Raw genomic sequence first — 13,079 nt, forward strand, 5'->3', positions numbered from 1 at the left:
GGAAAGTTAGTATTTTTGTAGACAGCTGTCGTGGGCAGAAGAAACGTGGAAGTGATAAAAAAAAAAAAAAAAGAAAGAAAGAAAGAAAAAAAACACACAAAAAAAGTTTGGCTTATGGACCCAATCAGACAGAAGAGAAGTGTGATGATGGAGAAGGGGGGGGGGAAGAGAGAGGCTGGGAGGAAGCGGGAGGGAGGGAGGGAGGGAGCTCAAGTCGCTTCTGTCCATTATTTGTAACGTGCTGTGTGTCTGTCCCCATTCTTTTGGACTCGTGCCATCCATCACAAGGTAAGACTGGGAGAGAAGAGGGGGAAAAGGGTATATCGCGGGACACCACCTTTCCCATCTTGCGTCGCGCCACACCGCTGTTGCGGCTCGCGCTGTACAACAGCCCACCTCCTAGTCCTCCCTTTTCTTCTATCCCCTTACAAACCCAGCACATTCTTCCTCTTTCCCTCCTCGCTCTCCTTTACCTTTAAGCTCCCCTCCCCCCCCCCCCTTCCCTCCCTCCGTTCTCTTTTTCCTTTCCACACCCACAAGTGCCTCGCACCTCTCCACTCGTTCCTCCTCCCACTGTTCCCCTGTCCCTGCCCCTCCCCAAAGCTAACCTAACCAGAACAAGGACACACAGTTGCTGGCAAAGAGCTGTCTCCTCTCCTCGCGACATTGCTGTCGTCCGATTTCTTTTTTTTTTTTTCTTCTTCTTCTTCCCTTTCTCTTCACCTGGCAGTGTTTTCGCCGTTTTGGAACCGTGTGCCTCTTTACGGTTGGGGAAAGAACTGTGGTGGTGTTGAGGGGATGTTAAGATACTGTGTTGACCAGTGCAAGGAGTAGTTTGGGCATAGTTCGTGTTTCTTTTTACAGGTGCATGACGTGGTAGGTGTGCGTTGGTGTGTGGATGTCATTGTGGTAAGATTACATAGTCTCAAGCGTTACAAAACAGCACAAAATAGTTTGTGCAGAGTTTCCATTCTCGCCAGGTAGGAGTGGAGAAGTAAAGCACTTGAGGGGAAAAAAAGGGGGATTTGTCTGCATGCTGTGCGCAGTGACACATTTTTATTGATTGAAGCTGATTTCTGTGTATGAGGAATGTGTTTTGATTTGAGAGGGTCATTGGCATATTGGATTCTAAACACGTCATTCTGAAGGAGTGGGGATGGAGAGAAACTGAAGAGTGAGGGAGTGAGGGAATGGGAATTCTTTCCAGCAGTGACGGTATTAACATACCTGCTATTTAAAAGGGGTGTGCTTCCATTTTTATGCTTTTAGCAAAGCAAAGAGCAAGTGAGGACATTGTGTGACAACGGTGTGTTCAGTGACTTGCTGCTGTTTTTTGTGTCCAAGCTGGTGTTCCTTTCCAAGTGCATTTTTTTGTGTTTTTTTTTTGGGGGGGGGGTTGTTTTTCTCTTCTGTCCATCATCTGACACAGTGTGATCTGTGTGATACTGGAGAAGAGCTGTCGACTGACACTGTAGAAGAGGTGGCGACCAGTTAATAGCAAAAGAGGATTGTAGGGAAAATCTGTAGAATTAAGCTTAGCTAGTGCGTGCTTGGAGGAGACAAAAAAAAGCTAGGACATTCCCAAGCCATTGACAACTTGCTCTCCGCTAAAAAAAAAAAAGATCACACTCCAATTGGAAGGATGGAGAGAAAAGGGTAAGTTTCAGGTTCCTGAATTCATTGTCTTGAATTTATTCTCATTGTCTGTAGACTTAAAATTTTCTTTTCTTCTTCATAACCATTTCCCCACTATCATGGCACTGTCTCTTCTTCATTTTTGGGGGGGGGGGGGGGGGGGGGGGGGGGGGAGGGGTTGCGGGAGGTGATAATGAGTCAAAATGAGTAATTCTTGATTTGTTTTGTCTAACATGAATACAATCATCAGTGTTGTTGGCCTGTCACGCCATTTTCGGTGAAAACAGCTTTCCTGGGGAAAAATATACATTTCCATTATTTACCATCTCTCATTTGTAACTGTGACAGTGTAAGAATGAATCCCAATGACACTTTTGCATTCACCATACAGGATGCTTGCTCTTGAACAGAGATGGGCAAGGAAGTCAAGTGTTGAATTAACACATCATGCGTATCTTGGGTTAGAATGTGCTTTTGCTGGTGTGAAGTGTGTGTGTGTGTCCATTGGAGGCTTTTTGAAGTTTATGATAATAGATTTTCACATGTTGTAGAGTATTATTACATAATTTGTTTTCATGATTTACAATATAATCATTGAATGAAACAAACATTGTTTGAAAATAAAATAAACAAGAATTCTGTGGGTGGAAGCAAAAAATTTTCTCAATTTTTGTGATGATTAACCAGAATTACAGATTGTCATGAAATGTAATTGTGGTGAAAATAGATTGTCATGAAATGTAATTGTGCTGAAAATATTGTCATCAGCTGCAGCTGTTTATTGCACAGAAAACAACCCTGTTGTGTGCTTAAGAAGTAGTAGTTGTTGAATTCTACAAGTATATATATATACCTCATTACCTGTCACAAATTTTAGTATTTGTGTTCTGAGTGTGTTCTTTCAAAACATTTTTTTCATGAGCAATGTTAAACTGAGATGTATGTTGATCACACACTCACATTTTTTGGTAAGCCCTTACTGGCCTTAGCATTTACTGACAATAATTGCGCTTGCTTGGTGTTGGCGTTTTGATTAATTTACCAGCATTTCTTTGTGTGAGTGTGTGTGTGTGTGTGTGTGTTGTCATAATGTTGGGCTTGATTACTTGTTGACAGTTTCATAATGCACACACACATGCAAGCATGCACTCACACATGCACGCACCCTGTACAGTGTGTATACATGCATTGATGCACACACTGTCTTAGTCTCAGTGATGTACAACACACAAAACCGAGACAGAAAGCTGTACACACATCCTCGATACTAATCATCATTGACATACAACACATGCAACACAGACAGAAAGAAAGCTGTAGTTGTTTGTTTGAGTACTCCCCAACCGCCCATCTAGCCCCCACCCACCTTGCCAAACAGAAGAAAAATAATGTTTATTCTGTGCCTCAGCTATTACCACAACTAACAAAAAAAAAAAAAGAGGTCATGCGTTTCTGTCATTGCCCATTGCCCCACTGGTGTTTAGTGAGGAAGCATCATGGTTCTGATGTCTGACAGCAGTATCTTTCAGCCTGTTACAGAGCTGGAACAAATGAGCCTCAGACACATGACCTCCGCTCCCAGAATAAAGTTATCACTTTTTGTGGGGAAAGAAAGTGGTGTAGAGAAGGGGATGGGGTAGGCCCCATTTTTAAACACATCCTGTAGTCACAGGTGCCTGATAGTGATACCAACTTTTATTTTATTTTTTGATTTGATTTATTTCATTTTATCATGATTATGATTATTTTTGTGTGTGGTGGTTTTGTTTTGTTTATAGTTTTTACATGCTTCTGATTTTGAGTGTTGGGGAAGGGGCTTGTTTGTGATAAAAATCAGACATGTTTGAAAATTGGAATAAATTGTTTAGTACTTTTAAGACAATAGAAGTCATATGTTGATTGTAAACAGTGTAGTTAATTCCAGTGTTCTTCTTTTTGTTGCATACGTCACATACAGTGTGTGTAATTGTAACTGTAAGTAATTGTAAGAGAAGGTAGGAGATTTGGGTACAACACACACACACACACACACACACACACACACACCGCCTGCTTCACCTTCCCAACATCCTATTCTGTTGGACACGCACACCTATCACCTCACTTAGCCCTGTAGCTAACGTTCCATTGTTATTCCTCCACTCTTTTCTCTCCCACTTTCTAAAGATGGTGTTGGGAGAGAATGTTGGGGAGGATGGTCAACACTGAGAACAAACATAAGCAAACTGCTCTGTGTGTGTATGTGTTTGTGTGTGTGTGTGTGTGAAGCTGATTTAAAGTTTCTTCTACAGTTTGAAAAAAAGAATCAGCACATAAGAAATGAGTTAAAGTAACATGACATAGAAACAGGAAGAGACAGCGCAGGAGGTCAGGTGTGAGGGTGGTGAGGAGAGGGTGGGGTGGGGTGGGGGTGGTGCAGGGTGTGGGGTGCTGAACCAGATGCTGTTAATCACTGAGCAGGGGTGGGTTGGGAAGGGGGCTAGGGGGTGGGGTAGGGGGTGTGTGTGTGTGTGTGTGAGAAATCAGGCAGGAAGGGAAGCAGAGAGATTATTTTTCATGTTCTTTTTCTTATGTTTCATTTATTTATTTTCTATACTTCACCTTTCAAAAATTTGAGACCCCTTCCTGCCAGCAAAATAAGTGGTATCATTGCCAACACCCAGGCCAGTCCCTCCACCCCCTCCCCACCCACACACCTCATCCTTATCCTCATTGCTCTCCTCCCTCCCCATCATTGCTGGTGCAGATAGGGCTGTGACTTGAGTATGTTGGTGGAAGAAGGTGGTGTTTTGAAGGGGTGGGATGGGGTGGGGTGGAAGGGGAGGTAGATACTAATTTTGTGTGAGTAATTCTAAAAACATTCTGGAGCACGTTTATTTTCTCTCTTTTCACTGTTTGTCTCTTACAGTCACACCCACACACACATACGCACAAAGGTACACACATACTGTACACACACACACACACACACACACACACACACACACACACACACACACACACATTGTTGTATTCTGTCTCTCACACTCACACTCAGTAACTCACACATGTATACACACACACACACACACACACACATTTGTACTCTCTCTCTCTCACACACACACACACACACACACACACACACACACACACACACACATTGTTGTATTCTGTCTCTCACACTCACACTCAGTAACTCACACATGTATACACACACACACACACACACACATTTGTACTCTCTCTCTCTCTCACACACACACACACACACACACACACACACACACACACATTTGTACTCTCTCTCTCTCACACACACACACACACACACACACACACACACACTTGCACTTACACACACACACTTTTTTTCCTCTGGAGTTGTCAAGTAAAATGAAGGAACAGGAAGTGGTTTTCGTCAACATTTTTCTCTCCATGGTAGGCTGCATGTGTGTGTGTGTCTTGTGTGTGTGTGTGTGTGTGTGTGTTTAAAAAAAAAAAAGACCTTAACAGGGAAGTGAATGTTTGGGGAGGAGATGGGGGTAGGTTTGTGTGCATACATGTATGTGATACATACAAGCATGTGTATGCTTTTTCTCTACTGGTAATTGGATGCACAGTTCCTGATAATTATGTAGAATCTGTATATAAAATATGTTTCTTCAAATATATATATATATATAGTACTGGGCAAATCGTGGTCTGGTCTACTTTGATTTTGTGCCAGTCTAGTTATAAAAATGACTTGAGCCATTTGAAGATCCCATTGTGTCTCTGGTCAAGTCTAGAGTAGGCTCTCCAGGCGTGACCAGCACACTGGCTTTATGTGTACGTCAGGCTTCTGGTCCAAAACAACAGATGTTGTGTAGTGTATATAGGACCAGTTCTTGCGCTTTGACACTTCCTTGAAACTGAAACTGTGCTCAGTTGTTGTACTGTATTAAGATATAATATACTCTTTTGCACAAAAGATCTTTCCGGGCTGTTCTCCCCAGGGAGAATGCATTGCTATAAAGTTAGGTCACTACCTTTTTTTTTTTTAGTGTGTGTGTGTGCATTTTTTTTTCTGCTTGCAAGTGTAGTTGTTGTCCTAACAATGCAACAGTGTCCTGTGTTATAAGTATGCACAACTTTCAGGTCTCGAGGAACACAATTTCCTCCGTTCATTTTGAGTGACAATGCTTTTCTAGGGAAAGAACAATACAAGGACTTTGATTGTGTGTAGCTGGTCAAGGTACATTGTGAAGGAAGAAAATCGCCCAGTCTCATTTTCCTGCCTCTCTCATTTTCCTTCTCTCCTTGGATGATTAGTCCGCCCAACAGTGCTGGCATTTTGAGCTCCAGTCTCTCAAGGGAGCTGGTTCAATTTCTCAATAGCTGGCCCTCTGGTGATACCCTGCCTGTGGCACTTTTTTTGTATTGGGCTGAGATGAGATGATAATTGCTGATGAAGGAAGAAGCTGCTGATCATTGGGAAGATGAAGGGTGGTTGATGAGTATGGATCCTCATGCTGGCCTTGTGAAGAGTGATTAGATATTCACCGTGGGCCAGAACGCGAGGTTGGGTACACATTGCATCTTTTCTCAACTGTATGGGAGTGTTGTGGAAGTTATTGACTGGAACATTTGTGTGTAATGGTCTGATTTCCAGATTGCGACTTGCCTTAACTGTTAATATTGTTAGAAAAATATAGTGGGAACCAGCTTATTGATTGAGACTTTTGCCTGTAGTATACCGATTTCGTCAAGGTTCTGTGTGCTTGGATCGTACTGTGGTTTGCAGCTTATGTGACTGCAGTCAGGACAGACCAGTTTGTTCGGATTGGATCTGAATGTCCATTGTGTGAAACTGTAATCTGAGGCAAGTTGACTCAAAATTACATGCATACATATCATTACTTCGTTTCAGTAGCACAGTGTGACAACAGGTGGAAGGGAAGTTGTCAAGATGCCATAGAAACACACACACACACACACACACACACACACACACACACACACACACACCTGCCCACCCCCCTACACATACACACAGAGTTCTTTTGAAATCAGAACAAAAGTAGCTTCCGTCAGACTGGAGGTATTGTCACAAAAATGTTTTACCAGTCAGTAAATATTGATTGATTGGACATACTGTCACTGTTTCAGTATTTGTATAACGTAGTCTAGTTGTCTGCTTCTGATGTGGAAAATGGTCACAGTTGTTTTGAGGTTCTTGTCTGGTTGCCAGGGCCATTTGGTGAACTGTGGTTGATGTGTACTGCAATGGGAATGATTAATAAGGTGTAATGTTACATGGTGACATTTTTTTGTTCTGACATCATCTTTTAAAAAAACAAAAAACAAAAAAAAACACTTCTCCTTGTGAATGCTGAACTGGGATGGATGGAGATACATATAAGGCAGTAGTACACTAATCTTGATTGGTTTCTTGTTGTTGTTGTTGTTTTTTTCATTGATTTTCATTATTTCAAGTAAGGATGCCACATTTATAATGCATGATATAAATCTTTCCTCCAGGAAGTGTTGTACTGATTATTTTCTTGTTGATTTCTCTCTCTCACTCAGTTTTTCAATTATTATTTTTTAGTCATATTCCACCATATATCTCCCATTTCTGTCTTATTTTTTCTCTAAAAATTCTCCCCATAAGTTTGGGGGTGGGTGGGGGGAGTCTGCTTAAACTACTTATGTTTTCACGTTTTACTTTTAGTTCTTTTTCACTTTTTTTTCTGTGTGGAAATTGGACACCTTTTGTAGAGTGTTAAGTGTGTGTGTTTCCCACTTTCTGTTTTGCAGAATATTTGAATGGTATGCCATTAGTATGAAAAAATTTTTTTAGAAAGGTGGGGTTTTTTTCTTTACAAAGTAAAACTTGTCTGTTAATTGATTTGAGTTTCGTTAGACCAAAAACCATATTGAAGCCAGAATTTTTATTTCTTGATAAAATGGTCCACTTTTTGGTTCACTGTCTTTTGTCAGGGGGGGAGAACTCTAAATAGAAAATTCTTCCCAGACCGAGTTGAAAAATTGAACAAACCAAGAAAAGCTTATTTTTGAGAACAGAAATGTCAAGGCCTGAATACATTGATCTACAAGTTCTGGGAGTGGAACAGCATCTGGCACTGACACAACAGGAAACCTGTTTGTTTTTCTTTTGTTTTATTTTGCTCTTGCTCCTCTTGGCTGTTTTTGTTCGGATGTGTTATCATTCTGCATACAATGCCTGCCTGCATTGCGCATTAGAAACTTTGGGAAATCCAGGATGTGGCGCCAGTTTTGCCTCTTCCTCTCCCTTCCTTATCCCTCTGATCCACCTCACCACCTCTCTGTATTTTCCTGTCATGCCCGCATGCAAATACATTGGAATGAAGAGGATAAAAACTGATAATCATGCATGATGTAGATTGGCTCACTGGCCTACAGACAGTATGCAAGCGCACAACTAATTATGTGCATGCACACATTTTCAACAATAATGGTGAGGCGATTCTTCTTATACTTGTTACATAAATTTTCATTTAAAGTGAAAAGTGATGTTTTTTGTTGTTGTACTTTTATTTGGTAAAGGGCAGACATAAATTTCAGCCGATAATGGAAAGAGCAAGTGTGTGTGTTACTCAACTTACTTTCATGCTTGTTGACCTTTGGTTTGGATTTCTTCTCTTTTTCCCCTGTTTGGACAGTTTCCTGAGACTTAAAGCTTTCAGTAAAACTATTTCTTTCCAATCAGACTGATCAGCATTTGTAAGGTAAAACAAACAACAAACATGACCCGAATTCTCTGCTGTTCTTAGGAAAGGGAGGTTTGACAGACCTGTTGCTGTATGATGATCACTGTCATTAGAGAAACTAGAAGCAGCAGCAGTGCCAGCATTTGTGTTGTGTTGTATTATGTTTTGTCACAGTAGATTTCTCTGTGTGAAATTTGGGCTGCTCTCTCCCCAGGGAGGGCGTGTTGTCACGGTGCAGCGCCAACCAAATGATGTTTGTTTTGCTGTCTGCAAGTGTATTTTTCTGCAGAACTTGGCCAGGGATAACCCTTTTTGTTGCTGTGGGTTCATTTACGTGTGCTACGAGCATGCAGCACATGGAACCTCAGTTTTATCATTTCATCTAAATGACAGCACACAGACCACCAGGTCTTGTGGAGGGGGGAGTAAAAATCATGGTCGGTTTATATGGACTCGAATCCATAGACACTTGCGTGTGCAGTTCCGCATGGCACAGTTCCACATAGCAGTACTGCATAGGGACCATGAATGAGCCCATCTGCCTTGTGGTATGCCCCCTTTGGGTGTCTGACTGCTTGGAGAGAATGCCAAAGAGGCTTATCTTGATAGCACTGTTGTTCGTCAGCTAGGTAACAGCCAAGTGTTAGTCCAGTGATAATACTGATCTAATGGTAAAAGAATTAACAAGGAATAGACAGTTCTATATAAACAGGAAAAAAACACCCAGACAAATGAAATGCATAAAACAGGCCTTGGAGTGAGACTGAGAGAGGATGTTTGCAGTTTTTAACTATTTCTTGGGGGTGGGGAAAGGGTGATTGGGGTGGAGGAGGGAGGGGAGGAGTTGAGGAAAACAAAACAAAGATAAAGGTCATGAATACTCTTTTTTGTGCCTGTGCCAATATTCATTTTTCCTTTTTCTTTTGCTTGGTCTTTCAAAATTTAAAAAAAATTTTTATTGTGTGTGTGTGTGTGGATATTCTTTGTTCTGGCCTGTCCTTTTTAGAGGGGGAGAAGAGCTTGAAGGGACAGGGGACTGATCTTTTCAGACTCCACTGACATTTTGTTGGTAGTTCAGATGCAGAGAAATAGGTATCGCATGCTGAGTGCTATCTTTAAGAAAAAAATATCTCCTGTCAAGTAATTTTGAGAATAATTTACCTCACCACCTTTTTCTTCTCAGTCGGTTTGTAATTTGCTGTTTGTGAGCAGTTTTACGTGTGTGTACATGTATTTGATTGGGGCACAGTGGCAGATCCCACACCCTCCTCCTCTTGTTTTTAAGATACCTTTGATGCATTCTGGCTAAAGTTTCCATTGTTGAATGTCTTGTTTTCAGAAGTAAAAGATTTCACCGCTACCGGAATATCATGCAAAGCCTGAAGCGTCGGCTGAGCTTCCGGAAGAAGAAGGACCATCTTCCGGAGTGTTCAAAGCCTCACCAGTGGCAAGAAGATGAGAAGAAGGTTCGAGAAGGTACCTGCAGCTTCCAAGTCAGGGTAAGCAGGAACAGTTGTGCGTCTTTGTAAAGTTGTTCGATTGATTATTTTCTTTCAAACCATGTATGAGATAAGAATGTTGTGATGCTCTCCAGGTTGTCCTGTGTGAGGTGTGTGTGTGTGTGTGTGTGTGTGTGTGTGTGTGTGTGTGAGATAGAGAGAGAGAGAGTGTACATGTGTTTGTGCTTCTTATGGATTTATTGTCTCCACATACATGTATTCATTCAATGCAGCACACTCACACACGAAATGGGGAGTAGGAGAGAGTATGTGGGTGGGGAAACATGTTCATGCATGCATATGTGTGCATTTGAAAGTGTGTGCAAATGTGATGACAAAACAGTTCTAATAGTAATACTAATAGATCTATACAAAGCGCAAAAAAGGTACTGATTTGCCTGGAGCTCATGAAGTAATAGAAACGAAGGATTAATTGTGGGTATACATACACAGTTCAGACAACCAAAACAGAACAGAAATCACATTAGAACAATAGTGACATAATTATTGTTTGTGGGTTTCAGTACTTGGGATGTACCGAGGTGTTTGATTCTCGGGGCATGCAAGTCTGTGAGGACGCCGTCAAAGCGCTCAAAGCCGTAAGTCTCTGTTACATCTTTGTTTTAAATTACTTGCATCATTTTGTTTCCTTGTGCAGTGGTTGGATTCCCCTCCAACAAGGTCTCCCTCTCCACTTTTTTTTTTTTTTTTTTTTTTTTTTTTTTAATATCCTTTTTGATCCGTACAAAAAACATGAATACCTGTACATTTCTTATTTGCAGTCATGTGTTTAAAGTGAATCTTTTAATTTTTTAAATTGCAGGGGCAAAGCTGAGAACATATTGTTGGTGAATGTTCAGTCAGTCTGTTCCTCACTGGGAGAGCTCTGTGATGTATACAGTCTTGCTGTAAAGGTGTTTATATCCAAACACTCTCTCCTTATCATCTCGTTTACTTGCCCTGAGTCATGTGAGGATCTGGTCTCTCAAACATGCAGTGTGGTGGTGGGCTATCATAATTACTCAACAGCCATTGGCATGCTAGATAACGTAGAGCCCAGTCACTGCAGGGTGATAAGACTCCTACTCCCCAAAGCAGCATGCACACAGGATGGTGACTGGTCCGGTTTGATTAGAACAGTGACTTTGGACTGTGTGTGTGACTGGTAAAACCAGTGGTGTGGTGTGTATATCACATCGTTCAAGCATTTGATTGGATGTGTACAGTTCAAGCACTTTGATAGGATGTGTACTTCAAACTGTTACACCTGTATGCCGTTAGTATTTCGAGTAAAGGTCACAGTAAAGTGTGCATCATTACACTTTTCAGAGGACATGGCTTTAGTTTCATAAACTGTTTCAGTCCACATGCTTGTTTGTTTTTTGTTTTCTTTTTTCTTTTTCATTCGTTTGGTTTTTATAGAGAGCACAGATTTGTTCATGGCATTATGTTTGAAATGGTGCTTCACTTTGCTACAATATCCTGGACTGTTGATAAAATATAATCTTCTCAAACAACATATCAGGAAAAATGGTGGCATTTCTCTCTCTCTGTGTCTCTGTCTGTCTGTCTCTCTCTCACACACATGCACACGCTCACACACACACATTCTCTCTCTCTCTCTCTCTCTCTCTCTCTCTCTCTCTCTCTCTCTCTCTCTCTCACTCACTCACTCACCAACTCAGTCTCTCTTTCACTGTTAGTAGTACACATATTTATGCTTCACACACACACACACACACACACACACACACACACACACACATTTTCACAGTGGCACACATGCATGCATGATGCTGGGATGGTAGGGAAACAAGTAAATCTAAAACAGACACGCAGAAATCCAGACACAACAGGAAGGTGAAAGAGTTGAATATTTATGGGACATGCAAAACCCGGTTAAGAAAGACAAAAGATGAAAAAGTGAATATCGACTGACAGGGACAGAAAAGATGACAGTGTTGAGGAGAGTGGGCAGGGGGAAGTGAAGGTGAGAGGGGCGGAGAAAGAGGGAAGAACTGAAACAAATGGAGAGAAATAAAAACTATGATCATGGCTGTTGCATCATCTGTCTCCCTCTGCCGTGCCTCTTCAGTGAACGTCGTCACTGGAAGGCTGAGTCTGTATACATCTGACTCCTGGCCAGAAAGTAGTATATTTGTGGCCTGAATCTAGTGAGATAATCCCGATAAAGAGTCTGAGGCCACCCTGCCAGGTTGCTTAGCAACAAACTGTGATAGCAGTCAGCATTTCTGCAAATAAAAAACAAACAAACAACATGTGTACCCCTCATCTGGTGTCAAGTCTGCCTTAATATCATGTTGAACCAGTGACAAGGTAAATCTTGTAAACACCAGAAACTGGGGAATGTGTTGTTTGTAAACAATCACCAAGCTTCTGCGTGGAATGGAATTGAAAACACACAGTCTGCATGGTCAGGGTGAATGTACTGCAGAAGCATTACACTGAATTTACTGGCTAGCGGATGATATTTTTTATTATTGTTCTTTTTGTTAGAGGGAAACTTCAGTGATCGTACAGCTTTACAATTTTATTTTCATTCTGTGTTTGTCTTTTTTTTGCTTTTTTTGCTTTTCTTTTTGTGTGTGTGTGTGTGTGAGAAGACAGAGATAAAAATGAAAGGAAGAAAGGAAGGAGGGGAAGAACGCTAGAAACTGAATGGATCTCCAGCTTGTGTATTCAAACAGAAACTGGTTTGGGTGTATACTCCGGGTTCCTTGACGTATGGTGGTATGATTGTACCGAATTGAGTATTGGGTGTGGCTGGGTATCGGGGACTTGGGATAAGCAACATGGGGTAAAGCCACTGAAACAGTACAGGTGATGGGGAAGCATCCCCCCCACCCGACCCCCACCCCCCCCAAAATATAAACCAAAAAACCCCCACACTACCACTGCCTCAAAAAACTGATTTATAATGGTTGTCCCTCGGACTCAAGGAAGACATGGCTGCATACAGCTATCTGTGCACACAGGAATGGCTCTTCAGGTCAAGCCGGAGTATGAGTATGCATAAGTCGTGAGCACATACATTATGCTATGTAACATTAAGCTGCGCTCTTAACAGCAGATTAATGTTCTAAAAGTTACCACTGTGGATTGTGTAATACACAGAATGAAAAGTCCAGCGTTTGAGGCTATGCAAAGCTGACAGATCACCAGTTTCGTGAACTCAAGTTCTGAATGTGGTGAGCTTGCCAGTGTTACA

General features: G+C 41.6%; 1 protein-coding gene across 1 annotated transcript in view; it reads left to right on the top strand.

Moving 5' to 3' along the window:
• Positions 1-219: 219 nt before the first annotated feature.
• The window catches only part of LOC143296078 (protein numb-like), a 50,901-nt gene continuing 38,041 nt past the window's right edge, over positions 220-13,079 (top strand). The window contains 3 exon segments of the mRNA XM_076607834.1: positions 220-1,656; positions 9,691-9,850; positions 10,375-10,449. Of these exon segments, the coding sequence (XP_076463949.1) occupies positions 1,643-1,656; positions 9,691-9,850; positions 10,375-10,449 (249 nt within the window). The 5' untranslated portion in view covers positions 220-1,642.

Source organism: Babylonia areolata, chromosome 21 (assembly GCF_041734735.1).
Source record: "Babylonia areolata isolate BAREFJ2019XMU chromosome 21, ASM4173473v1, whole genome shotgun sequence".
NCBI classification, from domain to species: domain Eukaryota; kingdom Metazoa; phylum Mollusca; class Gastropoda; order Neogastropoda; family Buccinidae; genus Babylonia; species Babylonia areolata.